Source organism: Fusarium poae, assembly GCF_019609905.1.
Source record: "Fusarium poae strain DAOMC 252244 chromosome Unknown contig_7, whole genome shotgun sequence".
Classification (NCBI taxonomy): Eukaryota; Fungi; Ascomycota; class Sordariomycetes; order Hypocreales; family Nectriaceae; genus Fusarium; species Fusarium poae.
This window is the reverse complement of record NW_025408664.1, coordinates 14,348-33,506: the sequence shown is the minus strand read 5'-3', so window position 1 is coordinate 33,506 and position 19,159 is coordinate 14,348. Positions and strand designations below refer to the sequence as shown.

General features: G+C 48.2%; 5 protein-coding genes across 5 annotated transcripts; 1 reads left to right on the top strand and 4 right to left on the bottom strand.

Annotated features, from left to right (window-relative positions):
- Positions 1–1,107: 1,107 nt before the first annotated feature.
- Positions 1,108–2,348, bottom strand: FPOAC1_014073 (uncharacterized protein; the record flags this gene model as incomplete). The annotated part of the gene is made up of 4 exons (XM_044858397.1): positions 1,108–1,831; positions 1,897–1,976; positions 2,031–2,222; positions 2,274–2,348. The coding sequence occupies 4 exons, from the start codon at positions 2,346–2,348 to the stop codon at positions 1,108–1,110; spliced, it is 1,071 nt and encodes a 356-aa protein (XP_044700607.1).
- A 2,206-nt stretch (positions 2,349–4,554) lies between these two features.
- Positions 4,555–4,866, bottom strand: FPOAC1_014072 (uncharacterized protein; the record flags this gene model as incomplete). Its single annotated transcript, XM_044858396.1, has 1 exon — positions 4,555–4,866. One exon carries the CDS (start codon positions 4,864–4,866, stop codon positions 4,555–4,557), a length of 312 nt encoding a protein of 103 aa, XP_044700606.1.
- Positions 4,867–10,617: 5,751 nt separating this feature from the next.
- FPOAC1_014071 (uncharacterized protein) lies at positions 10,618–11,183 on the bottom strand (the record flags this gene model as incomplete). The annotated part of the gene is made up of 2 exons (XM_044858395.1): positions 10,618–11,028; positions 11,085–11,183. 2 exons carry the CDS (start codon positions 11,181–11,183, stop codon positions 10,618–10,620), a joined length of 510 nt encoding a protein of 169 aa, XP_044700605.1.
- Positions 11,184–12,661: 1,478 nt separating this feature from the next.
- On the bottom strand, positions 12,662–13,723 carry FPOAC1_014070 (uncharacterized protein; the record flags this gene model as incomplete). Its single annotated transcript, XM_044858394.1, has 3 exons — positions 12,662–12,724; positions 12,790–13,090; positions 13,146–13,723. The coding sequence occupies 3 exons, from the start codon at positions 13,721–13,723 to the stop codon at positions 12,662–12,664; spliced, it is 942 nt and encodes a 313-aa protein (XP_044700604.1).
- A 1,602-nt stretch (positions 13,724–15,325) lies between these two features.
- Positions 15,326–16,633, top strand: FPOAC1_014069 (uncharacterized protein; the record flags this gene model as incomplete). The annotated part of the gene is made up of 1 exon (XM_044858393.1): positions 15,326–16,633. The coding sequence occupies one exon, from the start codon at positions 15,326–15,328 to the stop codon at positions 16,631–16,633; it is 1,308 nt and encodes a 435-aa protein (XP_044700603.1).
- Positions 16,634–19,159: the final 2,526 nt, after the last annotated feature.

Genomic DNA, 19,159 nt, shown 5'->3' with positions numbered 1-19,159 from the left:
AAGGCGCTATGGCATCAATCTCACAGTCACTTGAGCTGCTGGACCTTCTCCTAGGACACTGCGAAAAGTGGAAGGTATATGGCTAAGTTTTACATCTTCCTGCTCTATCTATAGCGTATACGGCATGCTAATCAGCTAACTAGGCCCACTACTCGCAGCCGAGCAATCGCGATGATCGTATAATTCACTCTATCAATATGTGCTGGTTCATACTCGATAAGTATTACACTATGACCGAGGATGTCCCCGTATATGCCGCGGCCCTCCTTCTCGATCCTTCTAAACGCAAGAGCTATATTGAAGAATGTTGGCCCGAGGAATGCCACGAGTGCGCGTTTGCCGCCGCCCGTTGTCTCTGGAAAGAAGAATACAATCACGATGTCGAGATACATCTCTCAGAGCAGTCTTTGGCTGTGCCTGCATTATTAAAGCGAAAGAAGGATACGATGCTCTCAAAGATGCGCTTAGAGGTGCGAAATAAGACGATGGCGAGAGCACGGGGCAAGGATGATTTCGATAGCTTTATCTCAGAGGCTCCTATCGCACTTGCAGAGGATACTACGCCCCTTCAATGGTGGTGTAGTGAGGACGTTCGTACAGCGTATCCACGGCTTAGCCGCATGGCTATCGATATCTTGTCTGTACCAGCAGAATCAGCAGAGCCAGAGCGGACCTTTTCAGGGGCTAGGCGCACAGCTAGGTGGGATAGGTTACGATTGTTGATTGAGAACATTGAGAAGATTGAGTGTATCGGCAACTGGCTGCGAGAGGGACATATTAGACCGTCAGCTGAGGGTGGGATAGGCCTCCCGTGTGATCCAGAGGCTATAGAGGGTGATATCTAATAGCGAACAGGCCAAACGGGAGCGTTTGAGAAGTTTTCGGGCTATATAACTACACCAATAGATTCCTCTCACTTCACTGCAGTAATTAGCTTGGCATCACGTGAACCCTTATATGAATATGCATGAATATGTTATATGAATATGTGTTTTGGTAGATAAGTTGAATATAATATGAATATAAGAAAATCGGTGTGAATATTCATATAGCCATGTATGGTGTTATAGGTACCCTACAATCCTACCAACATAAACCTAGTACGGACTAGTTTATCCCTTGGGAAACCCAACCGTCACAGAGGATCGTTATGAGACTATTGCTCTTGCTGGGGTGCGATGATGGTGGACGGTAGTGTTCGGCCGTGGAAAGCAAATGTTGTGGCTGCGATACGAAAGGTTTCTGAGGCTGTGCGATGCGATGCTGAACGGGTTGGTGGTTCTGAACCATGGCTAGCTGAGCTTCCGCTGTTAGGTATGCTGGCTTTGTAGTCGGTTGGTGAGTATAGAAGCCATCCTGGACCATGGGGCTCGGAACTGAAGTAGCAGAGAAGGTGCTATGACTGCTCTGGATCCACGTTGGAATTCCTGAGGCGGAATAAAGCATCTCCATAGTAGGTTGTTCCACTTGTTGTGATAAGTGGTAGTGAGCACGCAAGGAGCTTGTTATTGTAGCAGCGCCAGGGTTCTCTTGCTCGGTTACATAGTATGCCTGGCGCCATATGGCGGCGGCTCGATGAACAATTTTATCGTGAGCCTGTTGACCGGGCACTGTATGTCCGTGATACTCGTAAGGGACAGTGGTGGGAATTCCATGTCTGTGAGCATAATGGGGTGGCGTATGATGACCATGAACCGGAGACTCGAAGTCGGCGTATGAGGATGCATGAGGGAGCGAGCTGTTGTGGACTAATTGGCCCATGGAAACCACGTCGTGAGGCGACGAGGTCATGGAGGAGTGCTGGGGAGTTGAGGGGACTTGGCCATGGTGGCTTTTCTGCAAAAGCTGAGTTCCACGTTAGCAAGTGGTTCATTTAATGGAACCGACACAACCCACCTTTTGGGGCAACCATCGTGGGCACATTTGTATGGACGCTTGCCAGCGTGTATACGTCGGTGCCGTGCAAGACTCGAAGACTGCGTTAGTTAGTTAGTTAGTTTCTTACCAGTCACTCGACGAATTGCACTTACATCAGAGAACCGTTTGTCACAATCAATGTGTTGACATGAATGGGGTTTCTCCCCTGTATGTGTCCGAATGTGAACAGTCAGCGCGCTTCGCTGAATGAACCTCTTCCCGCATCCAGGAATAGAGCAAGCGTAAGGCCGTTCATTAGTATGTGTGCGATAATGTCTTTGCAAGTCAGATTTTCGATTAAAACTCTGTCAGAGGTCAGCAAGAAAGGTCGGCACGCGGACCCTTGAGCAACAAACCTTTGTGCACGACTGCCAGTCACACTGGAAAGGACGGGTAGTGGGTTCGTTCACGACCAATTCCGTGAGTGCCATGATTATTCTTGCCAAATATTAGTGTTCCTTTGAGGCGTGCGTGCAAAACAGTGCAAAGTGCGAGTAGTATGTAGAAATTAGGCAAATCGCTGTCAAGCTACAGCATAATTCTTTTCAGACATTCGCTTATTGACCGTTGCAGGGCTCAAGATTAGTTAGACGTTAAAGGCACCAGGTTTAGAAAGAATAAATAAAAATCATGAGATTGATGCAATGACAAGTAGTGAACTTTGGGTAAGGAAATGTTGAAGATTAATCGAGACAAAAGACAAGTAGTAGCAGTGTTCATTACGCCCGGGAGAACGGATCTCAGAGGGCCTGTGTCTATGCTAAACTGTTTACACTTCCCCGCTATGCATCCTGGCCACCCAACAGAGCCCCACTCTCAATGAATAAGATTAGCGATCTACAGAACACATGGCAGCAAGGCCTCAGCAGCGAGGGGCAGCCCGAGGTTAAGACGACTGCGGAATCGAACCGGCTTGGCAAAGTGGTAATTGAGCTAGACATACTTAGATGGTTCATGCAGAGTCATATAACGTATATGATAAGCGAGTGAGCCACTATTGTTAGATTTTACCAACTAGGGTCGTGTATCCACTTTACGCGCGCCACCCCTTTTCGCGCACCAACCGAGATAACTTCAAAGTAATGTAACTATTTGATAAGCGAGTGTCGCGTAAATCCCTCACCTTGCATCATCACTATCAGATGAACTACTTTTCAACCCAAAAACATGCCAGAGGCTAATCAAGAGGGTAAAATCCTTCTTGCGCTTCAGGCCCTTCAAAATGACCCAAAACTAAGTGCCCAACGCGCTGCAAAGATATATGAAGTCAATCCCCGTACATTACAACGGCGCCGACGTGGCATTCGATCACGACGCGATATTATACCAAATTCGCGGAAGCTGTCTGATTTAGAAGAGGTCTTGAGTCGATAAGTGTCAGATATTCAGGTGAATTATTGTTGTTGCTGCTGCTACTTGAGGTGTAAAGCAAGCTCTATATGTCTTTTCTGTGCTATGTGGAATCAACTAGAAGCTGCTTGCTAAGCCTGTGGCAATAGGTGGCAACTGTCATCTTTGATGACAATAGCCTTTTCAAGCTACTTCCATGAGCTTCCTTTTGACACTATTCAACAATACGTATTATTGAAGAAATGGCCAATCGACTCCTTACTGATCACGATGCATCACCAGTCAGTGATCGGAATCAGGGATGGACATCTTACGAACGGGAATCGAATCGATAGATTCATTCGATGCCAAGTCTTACGAATATCGAATCGAATTTCTTGGCGTTCGATTCGATGCGAATCGAATGTGGTGTTTCTCATTCGACATACGAATCGAACACGGCACATTTTATTCGCTATCGAATCGAACGGGCCCAAGCGTTCGATCGAAAATCGATCGATTCGGTCGAACGAGTGACGCGGCTCGTTTTAGCGTCACTTCTTGAACCCGTCAACCGGCCCCTGGCGGTACCTGACGCGACCGAGCGTGATTTGTCGTCTTGAAGGCCCAGGGTCCGTGTAGGTGCTAAGATGTGTTAGTGTATACCGGTACATCTAAACCCCGAGATTTACAGGTCAGAATAGGTATCGTGCAACTGCAGTAATCATGCTTGGCCGCAACCCACAAACGACTACTTTCTAAAATATCAAAAGTAATTTATTGAATGGGACCATTTCCCAATTTCCACGAGGACTATGTCAAGCGTGGGCGAGGTTGAAAAGCGAATCCTCGTGGCCATGAAATGCTGTTTAGGGGTTACTTGACTTGCGTAGCTGTGGAAGAATACGTGAGTACCCTGGTATCTTTCTAGCACATTGGTATAGGGTAGGCCCGTCTTGCAATTACTCCCCATGAACATCCATCTAAACACATGCTGGTTTTCTGTAGATTGGAAGTAATGCAAACAAAAACTGCTCCATTTAGACATCTCCCTCAAGAGCTTTCTATCGGCGTCAGTGTTCTCACGCTCAGAAGACCATTTCGACCTTGAAGTCTCACATGTCTGTTGCATCTTCAACCTGTATTGGTCGACTAACTGTCCAGACCCAACATAGTTATTCCCCGCTTTGGTCACAGGAACTTGCGGCCAAACCCAGCCAGCCCCTAGGTGGATGTACTAGCGACTTCATAATCCTCCCGCAGCTGCGACCACTTACAGCATTAAAACTACGCCCTCACCGCTACACCTCACGTGGCAACACGACGAGCTCCGGCCAGCTCAAACGAGCTCAAGAGCCCATTCAGAGGCGACGCCAGGATGGAACGAGACGGGCCAGCGCGGAAGGAAAGTTCCAGTTGTGTGCCTCGGTGGTCTGTGCACGACGACATGAGCCAATAGGGGCACTTTGAAACCAGATGACCAGGGACCATACCAGACTGAACTTGAGTGACAAGACCTTCGATTTCATTGGTTGCTAGCGCAGGTGTATATAGCACCTGGAGAACCGTCGAGCACCAGTGATTGAGCCAAGAGGCGTCTTCGCGTGGGTAGTCGGACATGGTGCGCGAGGTCATTATTCTCATTGCTGGCGGATGCCCTTTCATTCGTACAAGACTTAGCCAATGTAACGGAGATGGCGACCTGGGATTTTTTTTTCGTTTTCGCGTCGACAACGCGCGTACATACGCGTTATGCTGGCCTCACTGAGTTTTGCTGTCATGGAAGCGGTATAAATAAGTTGGGCACCGGCGAAGCCTCGATGACTCCAACCCTCCTCTACAAGCTGGCTCGATTCGCGCGACCGACCTAACGTCACGATGCCCGAACCATTCTCTTCAAGCCGTCCCCATCGATTGGGTCAGGCGCAATGGAGTGCGTCGAGTACTCGTCTTCGCCGCCTGTGTCTTCTCCAGGAATCTCGTTACCAGCGACACCATCACTCCGTTCTCGCGGAACGGCTGCCGACTTTATTCAGGTTGATTGGACACTTTGGGGCCGCCAAGAGTGGGCCAAATGGCCCGGATTCGAGCGCTATACTGGCGGTCAGGACACGAGGGCGTGGTGGCAGCAATATGGGTATCGTGTTGAGGACCATTCCACCTCGCGGCAGGGCAATAAGCTCAAGTGGATCTGTGCCGACTGCTTCGCATGCTCGAATCCGAGTATAGGGGTGCCGTTGGGCCGGTAACCGAAGTATTGCGCAGCGCTCGATCCCAGATGCATTTCTCCTTCGACGGTTGGACATCCAAGTCGTACACTTCGTTTCTTGGGATCAACGCTCAATTCATTGATAACCACTTTGTCCAACACCGAATCCTCCTTGGCCTTCGACCTCTCTCGGGCAGACACAATGGTGCTTCACTTGCTGATGAGGTCGCTGATACGCTCGCATTCTGGCAAATCAACGACCCGGACAAGATTGGCTACTTCACGCTGGACAATGCTGCCAACAATGACACCTGCATGGACAGTCTTGCCTTTGAACACGGCTTCTCACCTGAAGAGCGACGGATTCGCTGCGCTGCGCATATCTTCAACCTCTGCGTGCGGGCAATGCTATACGGTTCGAAGCGGGAGAACTTCGCGGCAATCATCGCTGCGGATGGTGACGATCAAGATGACGATGAGGAGCTTGTTGATCAAGCTATCGACGAGGCCCTGGATGTAGAGATGGAAGACGGCACGGACGAAGACTTTGAAGCGAACACTGCCGTTGGTATCCCAGAAGAGGACCTCCTATCATCCCACCCAGCTCCGGAGGAGATCAATGGAGCCACTTTCAGGGAGTACAGCCAGAACGGCGCCCCAGGAATGCTTCACAACACCGGGATTCAGCTGCGAGCGAGTCAACAGCTGTACGAGCAGTTTCTTCAGTCTCAACGCAAGGAATCTGGCCATGAATCAACACTACACTGGGTCTTCAACAATGCCACCAGATGGAACTCGGACATGCGGATGATGGAGAGGGCACTTCGTCTCCGCTCGGCTCTCAATACCTTCTTCAATGACGTTCAGAACCGTTGGGAAACTGAGGGCCTTGGTGACAAACCGAAACCGGCAGTTCTGCAATACCGCTTAAGCGCGTACGACCGGAAGGTTATCGAGGTACTTGTCAAGCTTCTGAAGCCTTTTGAAATCGCCACCAAGCAACTTCAGGGCGACGGTATTCCCGGCGCGAGGTTGACGTGTGGTAGTTTCGATGAATACTTCCCTGTCTTCGAGATCCTACTTGACCACCTCGAAGGTGCTATCGAAGGTACAATCTTTGAAGAAGTTGAGGATCCAGTGAGCAAGGAGAAGAAGGACGTCGAAGTCTCCATCTACGACGGGCTCGATAGCAGAACCCGTAGATTGCTCAAGGTCTTTATCAAGCTCGGATGGAAGAAGCTGCACAAGTATTATAACCGTCTGACTAGCGCTGCTTATGTCGGCGCTGTTGTCTTCAACCCGGCGAAGAAGTGGCGCCTTCTCGATCAACTGTGGTCTCGAGTGCCTTTTCGTAAGGCTAAGAGTTGGCGATTAGAGTACGAAGCCAAGCTCAGAGAGATCTGGGAGAGTTACAGGGAACGCGATGTTGACTGCGAAGTCTTCGCTACGTCTGACGAGGCCTCAATGGATTACATTGAGCGGAGACTTGCTAGAGTGTAGCTGGGCCGCCATGCGCCCAGGGTTCGTCCTTGGCAGCGTCCAGTGGCCGCAAGAGCACCCGGAAGACGAAACACACGACAGCGGGAGCGACTGCCGATGACGAATATGCTCGGTACTGTGCTGAGGATGTTGTCAACAGTCACCACTACAGGAGTAGACCGATTGACTGGTGGAAAATCAACAGGAATCGGTACCCGCGGCTGTCTCTGATGGCGATTGATATGCTCACCATCCCATCGTCGTCTGCGGAGAGCGAGAGGACGTTTAGCAGTGCAGGGCGTATGACGGCACCATTGAGAAGCCGGCTGAGGAGGGAGATAGTAGCGATGGCTCAGTGCATTCGATCGTGGAGTAAAGCTGGAATCTACACGCCTTCACTGCCGCTGGTTAGCCTCAGTGATGATCAATGGGTTGACGCACTTGCGTCGCTGAAGGGACGAGTGACATTTAATCTGCCTATTACCTGTCTTGCACAATTGAAAATGTTCTGCGACGCCTCATCTACAGCTGTGATGTTCTCTAAAACCCCTCTGCATCTCTTACCCTTCGTAAGATGTCCCTGCCTGCTTCTATAGGCTTACAGTTCACAAGACATTTTAGGAGTGAGAACAAACACAAGGAATGTTCAACAACTCGCGCATACAAAGAGGTTTTCTCGGTCACGTTAGGGTCTCAAGCAATGACTCTAACACGATCCGAAACCCAAAATACTTTGAACACGCTGCAAAAGTCCACGATCCACACACCCCGGAAAGCTACACTGCGGACAGCTTGGAAGAGCAGCTAGCGGATGCTCAAACATAGGTTTGGCTTTAACAGCTACCCTGGAGACTAGGTGTATCAGACCCAAGTCTTTCACGCATTGAGCCTGCGGACTTCAGTTGACGGGGCTTTAGTATGCTTTGATTAATCAGGTGACACAGAGCTGATGGCGAACAATTCTCTAGGTAATAGCGAACCATCGCCCCTTGTCGAAGTTCCTTCCATACCCCGATCATAGGCAACGGCAATGGTTGGTATTGGCCCCAAAACCTGTCACGTTCGCATGGAGGACAGCATACAGTCCCGGTCGAATTTAGAGGCTGCTTGCCTAATTCAACAAAGTCAAGATAAACTTTGGCGCACGGGCTTACGACGTTGCACGGAGCGCTGCAAGAACCATGATAGCTGATCCTATCTCTTTGTAATGCCTGTCAAGATCGCATACTGTCATCAACACTGGCCAATTATGGCTCCCAAGTGGTAGAAATCATCTGATTACTTGCGGACGCATCCAGAACAAGCCTTTCAAAAGAAAGGCCAGATCGGAGCGCAAGATCTGGCTCTTCGTGACGTCAATATGGATAATCAGCCGACAACGAAAGTCAACATCTCGCTTTGACTGAGGTCTATTCTGGACGTGGAGATTACGGCAAGTACTTGGACATATTCCCGGCATTTCCGGTCATACACACTGTAAAAGCCACAATAGCCACTAACTAGTATGGTTCGTGTGCGAAGGCTTATCTGACCTTTATTGGATTAGGCAAGCGGCGTCTAATATCAACCAGGACTGTAACCTACCGTTCGAACGGAGATACTAATCGTATGGTAATAACGAGAATCACTGGTAGAGTGCTTATGGCCCCTTGTTGAAGTATAAGCCTCAACAGTCTTCTGGGGTTAACCCCTTTTTGTTTTATCACCCCTATCCTGCGCGTAATCAGCATTGTATCTCCGAGCGACCAACAGAGTCTCTTTTGTGTGCGAAAGAATTGGCGGAAAGTGGTGTTAGACTCTTTTGCGCGAACAGCGTAGACACGCAGCCGATAATTCCGAGACCGCGACCCGACTAGAAAAACTGCTGGTTGAACGTGGTCCGTTGATCAGGACGTGGCAACGGTCATGGACTCCACCATCATCATTGAGTCTAATCTGGGTGCGAACGTTCGAAGACGTCCACCTGTGCAAACTATGCGGCACCTTTGCCATCGAGCTCTGGGACCCCACAAGACATTCTATTGGATGCATCCCCACCAGATAGTGCGAGTCCAGCGTCAGTAACTTATTGCTGTAGCTCTATTGAGAGTGCTCGAAAATGAACTAAACGTGGCGCAAGCCCAGTGCACTGCCGACGCTGGTATGATCCTGCTCTTTGTGCTTACTAACAGCATGCAGAAGCGAGCAGTTGTAAGTCCATTATAATACGGGTCTTCGAAGGCTGGACGCCGAAATATCCAGATTCTGTTGTGACTAATACGTGGCAGGGTTGAGTGCCTATGACATGCACCACGCTTAGTCCGTTTTGGTGCACTTCCATCAAAACTACGATAATAAACTGCTGACGCTGAAACCGCACCCCACTGTACATTTATTGTCAAGACTCCCCGGACAACTTGTTTGCCACGTTACCATGCTGTGCTCCTTTCCCAACATGTCCTCCGCTTCTCGACATGGGATAAACCTCGTGGCCTACATTATTGTTTCCTGGATTGCAGTTGTCTACGCTATTCTACCGACTCCGGGAGCTTCTGTGTTCATTACTCCACATGCAGCGTATTCTAGCTCGGTAGGAGTCCTAGGCTGCAAGGTTGATACGAATCGGATCGCTTATTGGCCCCTTGCCGTTGGAAGAATGTCAACACCTACTCCATGAGGGAAGTTGCCTCTGTCAGCGGCTAACAGTATGAATTACGTCGCTCTATGTGCTAGTCAGTCTTCGAGTTGGGTCGCAAACAACTATCAATTGTATAACATAAACGATCCCTGTGCAAGTTTGGGGTAGATGAGAGATGCGACCTCGACCTAGCTACAAGTAATCAGCCAAGCTGTCCCAGTGTCTTAGGTAATCCTCCCCAATGCAGTCTAGAGTCAAGAATGTCGCGTACGGCACTGGTCAACTCGTCCCTGTATAGGTCGTCTGCGATCATATGGGATGCTTTGGCCTGTCGATTGTAGTCGGTCGTCTTATACTTTCTCGCAATGTTCCATAGCCATCTCTAAGACGGAGGGGTCAGATGGCGGCGTTTATGACAATACTAAAACAAATACATATCTGGGTATTAGAGAAAGGGTTAAGGTGCAGTAACAAATATGGGGTTTGGCCAATTAAAGCGCGTAAAAGTCATGCCCGGATAGAGTCATGCCCGGGTAGTAAAAGTGTCATGCCCGTATATCAATTGCCTTATTATATACGTTGAGAAAATCGCACAATCGGAACAACACCGTATAAATCGCAAATCATCACTCTAATGGCAGAGCTCAGACCACTGGTATAATATCTAGTCTATCCATACGACGCTGACATGGTAATGCTTCTAGGCTCCTAGAAGCAGTGGCTCGTGCGACCTCCCTTCGCCTCATCTGTTCCACATTGCATGCGATCCTAACCGGCCAGCCGATAAAACACAGTTTGCGCTACGTAGTGTTGGCTCTGGGTTGAGTATTTGTCTGAAATAGCTGGTGGAGCTGACGAAGGCGTTTCCAAAGGGAATTCAAAGTTTCCATGACCACGATTTCTGTGTTTGTTCCTATCGACACAGTTCCGAAAAGAATACTTTTGGCAAGCATGCAGCATGATGTAGCAATAACAGAAGGCTTGATCCCGGCAAACTCTGGATGATAAAGCGAGATCTCCGACAGGTATGCTGCCATACTAGCTAGCTCGCCGCCCCTAGGTTCTCCTACGAGCAAAAGTCCAGGTAATGGTCCGTTGTCGGGTGGCCCATCACCCAGTCTAGAGTGTACAAGATTGAGACTTCCATTTGCGCTATCATATGTTCATCAAAGATGTCGTGACACAGCTTCCTTATATCACGAACCGACAGAGGTATGAGATTTCTACCTCGGTCAGTCTTATCACCATATTTGGAGGCAACAAAGAGTGCGACACTCCCAAGCAACCAGTAGTGTTCTTCAAAGACCTGCTTCCTTGAGCAGTATCGGTCAATGAGATTGATAGATAAAAATAGCACGTGCGAGGGAAGACGAAAGTGCTGATGTGATCGGGTGACAAAGTCGATGAGATTTGACCGTAGGTCCCACGTGATTTGTTCTTGCTTTTCGATCATGAGAATGCTTGGCAAAGTCACATCCTGCTCAATGTCAATTATAGGGAAATCATGATTGGTTCTCTTTGCAGATCCCCTACCTCCATATAAGCAAGATGGTCTATGATGTCTTCCAAGTAGTCGTCTTCCTCCCACAACGTATCGATAAACCCAGATGCCCGCGTTTGATTCTGATCCATGGCAGGAGAATCAGGGTTGATCCAATGTCACGACTTTTTGAAACTGGTTATAAATTCGTCTGCTGCTTAGCCGGTTGTCGTTGGTCTTATACATCGCCTCTTCTCGCCTTTTTCTTTTGATTAAAAATTCCTTCTCCTTTTACCGCCGTACAGCGATGTGAATCAATCGTGACCTATAAACCCTTTTTTCTCTTCTTGGTTTTGAAGAGACTAAAATGGCTGCCATAGCCGAACTTACCTTTCCCGGCTGTACGTAGCACCGTCTATATTGGTCAAAGTTAAAATAGGATTTCAAGTTTCAGAGAGTAGTCCCCGCCCTTGGCTCAGAACCATCCAACGTTTCCTACAATGCAACGGTGGCGCGTTCTGGATGTTGCGTTATGGTGTCCCCTCTACCATTCTCAAGTAACGAAATCGCCGCTGTTATTAGTAAAACTGACATCAGAGCTAGCCGGTGACCACCTGCGGAACTGTATAGGGTAAAAGAGATTCACAGTACCCAGCACAAATGATTTATCGAATAGTTAGTTATAGGTTAGCGTATAGGATAAGCGAACGCGAGAGACAAGTGAACAAAACAACACCCCACTTTTCATCTCAGAGGCAGGTTTTTTCTTTTTTGGAAGTCTTATAAGAATTTCATAGAGCTATATTATCGGATCAGATGATATCTGGAACTTTGATGAGACTGGCTTTATAATGGGCGTCATTATGGCCGGAATGGTTGTCACAGGTTCAGAAAGGCAAGGAAGGCCAAAATCAGTGCAGCCTGGAAATCGTGAATGGATTACTGTAGTTAGGCACTTTCTATATAACCTCCCACCATTACAGCTACGTCCAGCAAAACCACAAACATTAAAGCCCACCTTTGCCGTTAGAGGAGGCTTATAGACGGAAGAGGTTGCAGGCTCAAGAGAAAATGATCGCCGGGGCCGGATGGCTCCGAGCCACCACCACCCGCGCCATCTCGCACTGGTCGACCAGATCGGTCCATCCGCACCGCTCTAGTTCCCACAGTTCTGGCTTTGGGTAAAAGACCTTCATGATTCTTGAATAGAAGAACAACAATTAACAACTGAATTCTTACACACAAGTGCACCCAGCATTGACTGCGCATCATAACAACAGCCAATCCTGGGAGACGGCTGACGTGAAGTTGCTCCCAGAGCCCGAGGACGACTTCCAGGACTGCATTTTTGTACATGCAGGCACGGACGCAGAGACAGAGTCTGTTTATTAACGTTGAAATGTAAATAAGTTGGCTTTCAAAATATATAATACTATCATATTGAAGTAGCAAGGCTGGGAGTTTTGGCGAATAAACGAACATAGAGCCGTTACACGGGGGTATGGACCTCTTGTATCCGCACAGGCAATTCTGTTGTGATCGGTACCTCATCCCCGACGAATACCAATACACACCAGACCATGTGTGCGTATAGGTATATGTATGGGTAGTGGCCAGGGGTACGCGACAATTAAGAATAGAAGAGTAGGTTAGGGGTGAGGGTCTCAGGCGTTGCGAGACCGTCGTCAAATTGCTGTGAAAACACTTGAAGTATTTTTGGCCTTCCAACTCAGGGATTGTAGAGGCTGGGCAAGGTACTCGTCGCAGTATGCTCTCTTCTCGTGGCAAGAATCGGCTCTCAGGTGCCCTATATGGCCTTCCGTTGGTGATTGGAATGAAGCGAAACCATTCGCTCAGCGGCGAGTCTGCCAGTCCGGTCTCACCCCCATCTGGCACAGTGAGGATCTTCAGCGTTTGGCCCTCGGGAATTCCCTGCGTTATCAATGTAAAGACCGTGGGGGATATATCAAGCAGCTCTTTTCTCCAGGCTTTGGTGCCGTAATGATAGTGGATCAATTCCATGATCTCATCAAGCTCCCCCGTCCAATCCTCCTTCAAGCTTTAGAAGATGTAGTCAGTATTGGCATATTGTATAATTCCGACTCGTAACTTACTCGTCCAGCTCAATGAAGAGACCTGGAACTACCATCGCACCCCAACCGAATTCCGCAATCAGTTTCAGGAAAAATTGGCCCAAACCAATCGACGCAGGTAGCTTTTCTCTCAAGAATTCCACTTCCTCGACTGAATAATCGTCAAACGGCGTTGAAAGAAAGCCTTCCTGTATTATCTCATCGATGACTGTGTCAGATTGAAGACAGTCGTAGTCGTCGGTGTGTTTGGCGTCCGCGCCTTTCAATTCTCGCTGGTATTTTTCATAAGCACCGTTTAGCTTCTCGTTGTATTCCATGGCTAGCATGACCCCATCAACCCGATGTTCGAAAGCGGCCAAACGCAACTGGTGTTCTGCTTGCGTAATTGCGTTCTTCGACTCGACTAAGCGACTATAGCACTGCGGGAGAGACGACGTCGACAGATGAGCACTATCTATTTCTGCATCCTCGCCTACTGAGTCATCGTACGAAATCGAGATTGTTTTGAAGGCTTGACAAGCACTAGGCCACGGATTGGCTTCTATTCTTTCTTCCAACCCTAGAAATGTTGGCAAATCTAGCGCTTGCGACTCAGTCATCGTTGTTGTCGGACTGGACGGGAAGAAGAAATGAGGTACTTGGCGTCAAATGGTGGTGGGGAGTTTTCTGGCAGGTAGTGTATGTAATAAAACTGTAGTAGCCGCGATCTAAGACATGAAGGTTAGTTAAAGAAGGGAACTGACGCAGGCATGGTGCACACTCATATAATAAGGAAACATTGATGACGTCATCCGCCAGTTGAAATTTGAATGAGAATAAGAAAGATCACTTACGATAGGTGAAAGAGTCGACAAAATTTAGAATGCTCCGATATCGATTCCGGCATGTTATGTGGGCCGTTAAAGGCTCTTACTTGGAGTGTAAGACAAGGACGGGCAGTACAAAACTTTAGATTGGACTCCAGTATTGATGGGATGTCGGTTTTGGGACTTAGGTACGTAGTCCTACAGTCCGAAATCAGTTGTTTGTTGTTCAATTGATTTGTCTTGCCCCGTTTTACATGGGGTAGATTTGAATTTCTGATTGGTGCTTAGTTATACGTTCAGGCAAGGTAGCACTTTATGGCAGTGCATCAAGTTCTGGCTCTGGTTTATCAACGCCTGTCATGACAAACATGACATCCAACTAAATTAATACAGGGTGGTGCGGGTCCAGCGTCAGTAGTTTCTAGTTTTAATGGAAGTACCCCAAAACGGACTAAGCGTGGCGCATGCCATGTACACAGCCAGAGTCGAAATCGACCCCGCCAGGTATCAGACATAACAGAGTCCAGTTATTTCGGCGTCCGGGCTTCAAAGATCCGTAGTATAATCGACTTACAACTACTCCCTTTTCATAAGAGCCAGCTCGAACTATCCGCATCATTTCTTCCGGTCATGCATGGAGTTCAAATTCACTTGGGATCACTGATACCCATCTAAATGCTGTTAGTGAGTACGAAGGGCAGGGATCATCCCATCGTCGGCAGTACGCGGGGCATGCGCCACGTTTAGTCCATTTTGGGGCACTCTCAATAAAACTACAATAACAAGTTACTGACGCTGAACTCGCACCACTCTGTACTACACTCCTGATGCTAGGGCTTGGTTAGCATAACAAGAACGTTTTAAAACTTGAACAACCTGACATTAGCAATCACTCAGCCGAGACTTATTTTGGCCAAGGCCTCGCTGCGTTCACGTATTTTAAATGTCATTCGGACAAAAGGATAGAAAAGGCATTTAGACGCTCAATTCGAAAGTTACGAGAATATCAACATTCTGACGACAAACATGCTATGTAGCGAGCGAATCTTGAAGATTAACGTCCTGTTTGGGGTTTTCTGGTCTATACTGGGATTGATCGTACAACCATAATCGTACGTGTCTATTTTGAATAAATGTTTGGTAATTGAAACCTTTGTCTACATCGCAGTCTCTTTGTTCTCGGGTGTGACATGGATATCTTCATGCGTTGGCTGTCTCCATTCCCAAAGTTCGCAGCAGTTACGTGCAGCTTCTAGAATTTCCGAACAAGAAAAGAAGAAAAGAAGAAGAAGAAGAAGAAGAAGAAGAAAAACAGATCTTCGGTAGGTCAGCTACGAGGAGGCGCGGGGTAGCTGATCTGACATGATTTCCTTATTACCGTCGGAGCTTATTTGCATGATCACCGAGTTATGCTCTCTCGGTGCCCAGGCCTCACTAGCCCGGTCGTGTCGCGTGCTCTACAACATTTGCAAACCCATACTTTACAGAAACGACGTGATCAACCACAGATCCTCGTCCGTCTTTTACTCTATCGTCTACTGCCGAGACCGGCGCGATGCGCTGAGGATCCTTGAGGCGGCGAAGGAGGGTGGAGCTGCCTTTACAAAATGTCAAGATGCTCAAAAATGGCATCCACTATCCTTTCACCGCATCGACGCAACTCTCTATTCGCCACTTCATCTAGCAGCACGGAGAGGGCTGGACGATATTGTCGCCTATCTTATCAACCATGGTCTTGATATCGACGACAAAGAGGGTATAGACCTCTCCAGGAGAACACCGCTTATGGAAGCCATCCTCAATCACCAGGAACTGACAGCCGTGCTCATAGTCCGGCGAGGTGCTTCGAGAGGCTTGCGTCCTCCCGACTTGGAAGCATTCCAAGCCGCTATACGAGAAGGCATGACATACCTGTTAAGAGTCATGGTGGAGCGGAATGCATTAGATGTCAATTCTGAAATTGGATACGGATGTACTCCACTGGCGTTAGCTGTCTGTCACAGGAAAGGGCCGGTGATGACAGCTTTACTGGAACTTGGCGCCCATGCACTACCTGCGATGCGGAGGTTTTGCAGTGACAACGCCTTCCTTTCTATCCTCTGGATGCTGGACTCAGCCTCATCGCATTTGTTGAAATCATTAGAGCTCGGCGGGATGCTGGAGCTTGCATTTTCGATTGCCACGGAGCGGGTGTCTTCAGTACAGACTAGCCGGCAAGTCGTTGCGCTGGAGCGACTTCTGAAATTGCTTTACCGAGATGGACAAATGAATGGCAATACCGTATCACTCCCTGCCAGGAATTTTAGCGATTTCCTAGACGCTCTCCTTCAGATGGTGTTGTCAATCGATTACACAGATACACGCCTCGCCGGCCTGTTCCACAGCTGGGGTGCGACGATCCAGACAGGAGTATATCTTCGCTTAAACAAGGTCCTACGTTCTTCAGTCTTCGAGGAGAACATCCGGCTTTGCCTCCGTCGCCATCCTGGACTGCTGCACTGTTTCGACTTTGTACACAGTCATTCTTTGCACTGCCCAGCCTTGGCAGGACGCTGGGCAGTAAGGTACTTTCTTGATCACGTCCCTGGCTATATGCTATGGCTGATTCAGGAATTGAAACAACAAGGCTTTCCTTTGGATAGGCATGGCGTGGAGCAGCTGGACCTTTCCAAGTTCAAAGAAGACGGAAGCATACCAGGATAGAAGAACTAAGCCTGTATTTGGCCATTGAGCTTGAGGTCTTTCCAGTGGTTCCTACAATGTTCCCTGTGGCGTACTAAATAGGTCAAGCTCGATCATCATGTCATAAGAACAGCAGTCAAGGTACAGAATCCTGCTTTCTGTTAGAGGACCTTGCAATATGTGTAGGTTAGGATCTCCATGGGATTTGTAAGGATGGCATGCTGAATTAAACCGATTACAGTTTAACGTGGTAAAACCTCATGATGGACGAGGAGTGCGCCCGCAGTTTCACTCTATCTTCCTTGACAGCTACCTATCTTGTCCTCTAACTACACTTAAATATGCATAAGTCAATACGAATGATACCCGATGCAGTAGTGGCCCCTTGTGTCAATTGTAAACCAGATGATCGACCAGAACTGAGCGTTTCGTAAAGGAAGAAGCCATCTTATTTCAATTAATTCGCGGTTTTGTTGTTCGAAAATGATCATGCTTCTTTTCATGACGTTTTCCGATGCAAATAATATTGGACTGACGATGAAATGACAAAAGAACCCTAGTTGACCTCATCCTCAGAGTCCGTCTGGTAAATTCCGCTTTCATGCACAACATGCTCGATGGTAGGTGTGCAAGGAATAACTTGTGAAGACAAGTGAGGTGATCCATCCGTCTTTGGACGTCTCCTCCTCCTCTTTTGATAGCCAATGACAGTCTCCTCGTGTGCAAGCACGGCCGATTACGATTGCTTTGAAAATATTTGTACTTCTCGCAAAGTCGGACCCGTCGGTTGAGCTTGCGGTTGTCGTCCTTTAGCTTTGTGACTTCCATCTTCAATTCCGAGTATAATCTTAAGAGTGTATCAAGCTGCCGGGACTGGCAAGAGTCTTGAGTGACTCCATGGGTTTGGAATGAGAATCGCTATTGATAAGCATTATCAATACATTGAGGAGGAGCGCTGGAGCTCGCCGCTGCACTTCTCAAATCGATATTGGACGACGGATCCCTTTGGCATGGGCATGGAGGTTCCATGTCCGGAGTGAATGGAAGGCTGGAGGACTGCGGGTAACTCATCATGGCACGAGTCGTTCGAATGTCTGGTGGCGCAAGCTTAAATGACGAAAAGAATAGTTGTAGAAGGTCTGCGAAAGACTGTATTATCAATATATGGAAAGCGGTTTCTGATTTTAATCAAGGTCGACCCTCCGCTCCCTTTTACATACCGCGGCCAAACCTCCGTTGTATCATTACACTCACCCCTCACGGGAGCTATTGATATTGTCAAGATTGCTTGTGCATAATGCTACATTAGTAACTAGGGCTTGAGCCAGCTTACAGTTTCCATTACATTACCCCTTGGTACATACTATGTGCTAATGGTGGTTGATATACCCACTAGTCAGGCTGAGCGCAGCCACTTGAATCACGTTGTTACCGCCTGAAACAATTCCTACCTACCTAAATAAGCCTATCCCTACCCTCTCCATTATCCTCGTCATATCGCTCTGGGTCGATCAGAAAATTCCATTTATACGGTCCGTTACAGTCACAGTCAGGCCTTTGCGACATGGCTTTCTTTCTCCAAGATTGGCCATGTTCCATCATCGGAGCGGCCCGGCTAGTTCGCGAAGCTTGGACCATGGCATGTAGCAATGCCATCGTAGATATATCGGCAATGTCTATGCTGTCGGGAACGAGATTAGAAGGAAAATTAAAGATTAACAGAATTCTTCGTCACATCAACATTACATACTGAGATGGTGGATGAGCCGATGTGAGCCGTCCAGGAAGCATGGTCACACCAAGGTTGTGGTAGAAGTTATAAAGCTAAAGTGCACGAGCACAGCCCGACTACCACCAGTGAATTTATGCAGGACAATGGAGAGGGACATTAGACAGAATGATCCATAAAGCCCGTTTTGGGAGGCATCTGTCTCGTAACGCGTGCCGCATACATCTTCGTCTGTTACCTCAAGAGATCGTACCTGAACACATCTTGTTGCGGAGTGGATAGCTTTCATAGTTGTAGGGTATGCGAGGGTAGACAGCCCAGTCTCTAATCCATGCTTACATACCTTGCCTACTTTTTCGTCCTCGTCTCCCCAAGCCCATGCTCATGCTGTTCCTTGCCTTGCATCGTCCAAATTGTGACCCGTTTCCTGAAGCCCATAACTGTCAGACCCTGCCTGTATTCGGTCCATTGATGCACATTGGTGTATTCATGTTGTGTTTTGTCCAAATCCTGTCCCCTTGAAGGTACTGCCATTCCGGTGCGTAATCTTGAAATATCCCCTGTTTTCATGCGACACCCCAGCACCTGTCCAATTATAACAGGCTACATACTGTGCCACTCTACCCCTACCGGCCAAGATAAGCCGCCGAGCGTAATGAATCGTGTTATGCTGAACTACCTTCACCACAAAAATAGCGGGCTAATCATTGCGCCGCAAAGCTGCCAAGAGTCGAGAAGCGGAATCTTGGCTGGCGAAGTATACCGGTATGCCACCAGCGACCGCTGACAGGCCTAGCATAGAACCAGCGACAGCCTCG